Source organism: Budorcas taxicolor, chromosome 6 (assembly GCF_023091745.1).
Source record: "Budorcas taxicolor isolate Tak-1 chromosome 6, Takin1.1, whole genome shotgun sequence".
Classification (NCBI taxonomy): Eukaryota; Metazoa; Chordata; class Mammalia; order Artiodactyla; family Bovidae; genus Budorcas; species Budorcas taxicolor.
Window position 1 is genome coordinate 95,776,755 of NC_068915.1, and position 5,746 is coordinate 95,782,500.

The 5,746-nt window shown below is 48.5% G+C and overlaps 1 protein-coding gene across 1 annotated transcript in view; it reads left to right on the forward strand.

The window, feature by feature from the left end:
• Nucleotides 1–1,561: 1,561 nt before the first annotated feature.
• Nucleotides 1,562–5,746, forward strand: part of BMP3 (bone morphogenetic protein 3) — a 27,535-nt gene continuing 23,350 nt past the window's right edge. Inside the window, exon 1 of the mRNA XM_052642393.1 lies at nucleotides 1,562–1,883. Coding sequence (XP_052498353.1) covers nucleotides 1,562–1,883 — 322 coding nt within the window. The remainder of the gene's footprint in view (nucleotides 1,884–5,746) is intronic.

Consider the following 5,746-nt stretch of genomic DNA (forward strand, 5'->3'; position numbering starts at 1 on the left):
TTACATGAATTGTCACACTGAAGCTTCACTTTAAATGCTAGCTTCATTACTGATAATGAGATGATTAAAGGCTTGAGCTCAGGAATCAGATTTCCTGAGTTAGGAGCTCAGCTCTGCCATCTAGGAGAGTCTTTGCCTCAATTTCCTCATCTGTAAAACGGGCTTTACTGCAAAAGTTGTTTCAAGATAGCACACTTGCTATCAAAAGAACAGTGAGTAGCTAAGGCATACTCTGAAAGTCCGCTCTGGATTTCAGCCTCTCCCTGAAATCTTTCTGTTTCACCACCACCCACAACCCTGCAGAGAATCCTCTTGAGGGGGAATGTGGGGGTGGGTGGTTGTTTGCAGGGTGTTTGCTTGTTTATTTGTTTTAAAACGGGATTGAGTCGATTTGGCGCATATTTATTTCCTGGGAACCGGGGGACTGGGTGGAGAGTGGAGGAGATGCAAAGGGAAGATGCAGAAGAGAAGGAGCTTTGATGGGCAAGCTCTCGGGAGACTGGGGAAGCTGGCAACCCGGCACAGGTGCAGGTGCCTGGTCCGCCACCTGATCCCCAGAGGCCCAGGAAAGGAACTGAGGCTGGTGTTCGCTGTTCACGTCTTGATTTTGATTGTCTTCAGAGGAAAAAGAATCCACAAAGTTTATTTTTCCTCTCCCCTCTTGCTGGCCGGGACATAGCCAATGTTCCTGAAGAAATTAAAAACTAATAATAATACCCCGTGCCTCCTACCCTTTCTTCCTGGACCTTCTCCTTCCCCCACTTCCTCCCCTCTACCACCCGCACCTCCACTTCCTCTTCTCGCCCTCCCCCTGCTGGCTAACTGTCTACTTCCCCCTTCCCTTCTCTCGGGGGTAGAGCGCGGTCCCTGCTGCCTTCTAGGGCGAGGGAGAGAGGGAGATTGGCTGCGGACGGTACAGATCAGCCAGGGAACCGAGTCTGTCTCTCTCTCCCTCTATCTCCCCCTCTTCCCCCCTCCTTCTGTTGCACACCACACACACGCACACGCGCACACGTACACACACACACACACACACACACACACACGCAAACACTCAAAACTCGGACCGGCCGCAACGCGGCTGCTCCAATCCTTGCAAAAGGCGAGCGAGCGCCCTCCAGTCCGCGCTCCGCTCACCCGGCTGCGGCTCAGCGCCCGAAGCAGCGCTAAGTCCCGGTGTCCCGCGCGCCCGCTTCGGCCGGGTGTTTCCGAGAATAAAGCGGGGAGGGAGGGTACAGACAGATCAGAAAACACGCCGGCCACACACGCCGCGACTTCAGCTCTGGCTGGGAGTCCGAGGGGAGACGGCGCCGGCAGCGCCCTACGCCGGTGAGGTCCGCGCGGCCGCCGGGGAAGAGCCCACCTGCCGGCCCGCGATCGGCCGGCGCCAAGAGTGGGGCCCATCGTGGTCCTGCTCGGGCAGCGTCCGGGCTCCGGGCGCCCTCGCCCCAGCTAGTTGGGTTTCCACCCTCGGCTCTGCCTCCGGAGGGACCTCGGAGGCACCCGGTCCGCGCCTCGGAGGGACCTCCTCCCAGGACGCAGCAGCGGAGCGGACCTCGCGATGGCCGGGGCGCGCGGGCTGCTCCATCTGTGGCTGAGCTGCTTGTGTGTGAGCCTGGCGCAGGGACAGAGACTCAGGCAGCCCTTCCCGGAGCTCCGCGTGGCTGTGCGGGCCGACCGCGCGGCAGGTGGCGGCCCCGAATCCCCGCTGCAGCCCCTCGACCAGCTGTCGGAGCACATGCTGCGGCTCTACGACAGGTACAGCGGCGGCCGAGCCGAGGAGGCGCGGACACCCGGGAACTCGGAGCGGGGCTCGCCGTCTTTGCGCCCCCAGCCGCTGCGCGAGGGCAACACGGTTCGCAGCTTTCGAGCCGGAGCCGCAGGTGAGTGCCGGGGCGCCCCCTTTCCGCGATCCCGTCCCAGGGGTCTCCCGGGACACCCTCACGGCTTCCTCGTCTGCCCCCCGCGTTACCTAGAGACGCTCCCTCGCCCTGCAGCTCACCCTCCCCGCAGCCCCTCGGTGCCGTCACATCCCGCATTCCACCCGTGACCTAAGAATCATCCCAATTCTAGAGTCCGAACTGAGAGGGAGAAGTGGGAGAGAAGGGCGCCGAGACCTGAACCGGGTCGGCTGGAAGAAGGAAGCGCAGGAAACCGGGGAAGGGGCTGCCCCCAACCCTGTCCAGCGGGGTCCTCTTGCCCTGAGTATCTGGAGCTCCCCTGGGGCAACCTATGCCGATGTTTCTTAAGTCGGTCAGCGGAAATTCCCTGGGACAGGGCTATAGCCGTGTTTACCTAGAGGCAGATGTTGTTTTATGCCAACCCCAGGGCACCAGAGAGAAAAATCACACTTGAATTAGACGCCTTCCCACTTAGCCCATTAGACAGTCGCTTCTCCAGACCTTCCACCTTCTCTTAACTGGCGTCCTCCGTGTTTATATTTGACACTTTCTACTTGATAGTCCCTTGGTGGCAAACAACGCAGACTAAACCAGGTGCTCGGGTGTTTCGATTATTTAAAATCCATCTGGGCAAACAGGGGACTGTACCACCCACCCTGGGAGGAGTTGGGACGGAGGGGAGCAGCCAGTGGATGTAAACACCTCTTGGAATCTGCCGATGAAAATTTGCTCATCCCATTTTCAACACACAGATCACTGTGGACTGAAATTCATGGCTTAACAAGGTTTCTCCTGGCCCCTGTGGTGAAGCGAATAACTTATGCTAACAGCCTGCCTCCCCTGTGCTAACAGCTTGAGGGAAAGTTTCCTGGACGCTAACTCGGTTTATATGCCTTGAGGATGCACCCGGCTTTTTTGTTCACTGCGTTCACGATGAAGGGAAATGTAACTGCAAAGCCTGTCCTCAGTGAACTGTTGAAAAATAGCCAAGAACCTTCAAGTTAGGAGGCCATGCCTCATGCTCTCAATTCTGTCAGAATCACTAGAAAGACATCTCCCAAAGCTTTGAAATAAATGTAGGACTCCTGGAAAAGAGGAACACCACGAAAGCATCCATCAAGGAAAGCCCTAGGCTGACAGTGTAAATACACTCTAGAGCACCTAGGCTTGATGACATTTACAATAAATGTGAATTATGCTTTCTAATGCAGAAGTCTTTAGCTGGAGCCTGAGCTGAATCAGATTTCGCTTTCTTCTGAAAACCACGAGCATGGTCTATAAGGAGGTGGCCTCTGCTAAGGAAAGAGAAGCCTGCTCTTGGTTGCTCACAGTGTGTCAGCCACTTGAGAAGGCCGTCCTGACAGCTGACCACACCAGTGACTGGCCTGTTCAGTGCAACTCCAAGGGCAGAGCCCCATGAAAAAACAGTGTGGAGGAAACCAGAGAAGTTGGGCGGGCAAGGCAGGTGGCAATAGTGAAGATAATCTGATCATACTTACCTCTATATGCATTTCTTGGTAATATTCCTAGGGAGTCTCCAAGGCACCCAAGAGATGAATAGTATTTTTGGAATCACAAATTTTTAGTATGAATCACAAAGTTTGGAGGTGGCATGTGAGTTTGTTTCATTCACACCTATTCTATAGTGTTTTTGTATGTTTGTTTTAGACTGAAGGAACCATGAGTGAGAGATGGATAAGGATTTGAATATCTCAGGCCCCGTTTACTCTTTGGCTTCAGCTCACTCTATGCATTATAATTTCAGAGTGTCCCTTATCAGCCTCTCTGTAGTCTTAGACCATCAAATGATAAACTCTGATATGGAGGCCAGAAGTTCCCTTGAAATGATGAATTGCAGCTGAAAGCATATATACAAGGCTATGCACCCTGATAAGAAAAGTAATTCCTTTAGCATCCTAGAGACTGTCTTAATGACTTATTTATCAAATGTAGACACTGGTTTTTGTGGAAGCTGAAGTGTCCTGTTACTACACGGGAAACTCCTGGAGAGGTGGCTCGTGTTGGACTCCTTCCAAGAGTGTTTAGTTACTAACACACTAAAAAGACCTTATTAAAAGCAGTTCTGGCTTTAATAAGGCAGAACTCCAGGAAGGTGCTAAGGCTTTCGTGTGTCTCTCTCCTTTATACGTATCAGCATTTCCCTAACACCCTTCATCTTGTGACATGTGTTCTGATGTAGTTGAAAGATGCTGTCTGCTTTAATAAATTAGATATGTTTTCCAGTTCACAGTGTTGAGGTTTCACAAACATATGGCCTTCTCTGGACCAACGATGTCACAGATTTTAGTAGAAGGTCAGGTGTGTGCTGTTGTCTATGGAGTGGCTGCTGATTCGGCAGACTTTCCCGTGCTTATTCAGGCTGAGTTATAGCCTTAGAGCCCTCTTTGCTCCTTGGAACATACCTGATTAAAATTATTTATTGTTCTAAACCTAGAATATCTTTGGTTGAAATTTAGCTGCTGTGGTCTCCCTCTGATTACCTTCTACTTAAACCATTACTTGATGGTGGGTGGCATTCATCCTAAATACACTTTCTGCTAACCCCTTTCTCCTCCCTCAGTGCTATGCAGTTGGTGTGCCAAAACCGTAAGTTTGGAGCACTCATACGTCTTTTTGTGGTGTGTAAGTGTTTGTGTAAAGATAGGTTGTATCTTTCCCTTTGTAAAAGGTAATTTACAAAATTATTGATGACAGAGAAGTTCGGCTTTAGAAAAACACACCATCTCAAAGGCAGACAAGAGGGACATGAAATCAGCTTTTATTTTCGTCTTAGTTTAAGTTGTCCTTGGCTTCTATGTAATGAAAGAAGAATATTTTGCATGAGGTTTTCTCCTGGCTTGATCCTTGAAGATACATACTTTGTGTTCATTAGTTTCTCATCATTTCCATAGTCACTTAATCTTATTTTTCTTAATCAGAAATTTAACCTCTTTAGGGAAAGCGATTAATGCACAGCTGTTCTTATTAGGAAACTATCATTATTTTAATTTATGACATATAACTACCAAAGATTGCATTTCAATGGATTTATGTCATCTTTAAAGAAAAATGACACAGACTTTATAGACAGAAAGAAAAGAAAGTTGAGAAAAGTCAGACCCCAAAGTGAATATTTTCCTTCAGTGAGAAAGAAGAGAGTCTTTCCTACTGTAACCAAAAATCTTTAAAAATGAAGAATTACAATGTGACATGTTTCTGAAGTGCAAGGTTAAAATATAAGGCTTTAGAAAGGATGTAGTGAAGGACTGAACAATCATTCTAATAGGAGCCAGTTTTGTAAAATGCATGGGCTGGGGCAGGGGGGAGCATCATTTTTGGTGGGTTTGATGGCAAGGGGCTATTACAACATTATTAAAACAGAGTTACCTAGAAATTTCTGGCCCCTAGAAATTAAAGAATACTTAGATTATCTGATGTTTTTATTCAGAGGACAATAGTACATCTGGAGAGGGGGAACTGGATGTGCAGCTGCTTTGAATTACACTCTACTTTGAATACATGATAGCCCTTAATGAAGTTTTTACTGTAACAATCAAGACAGCTTTACAATCTCTGACATTTAAAAATCCATAACGCCATGAATTCTAGATTATCTATGCTAATGGAAAAGAAAAAGGCTGTTACATTAAAAATAATTTAAGTTTATCTCTTTAGTATGGTTAGACACACTCAGAGAGACCAGGAGAACATGAGGGTCAATGAAAAAAGTCCCCTAAGTAGATAATTCACTCAGGGAATATTTGTACATTAAAACTATGTACATAATTGAGAATATATTAAAAGGGTTACAGACATTTTATCTAAGTGGTAGAAGTTTATAAGCA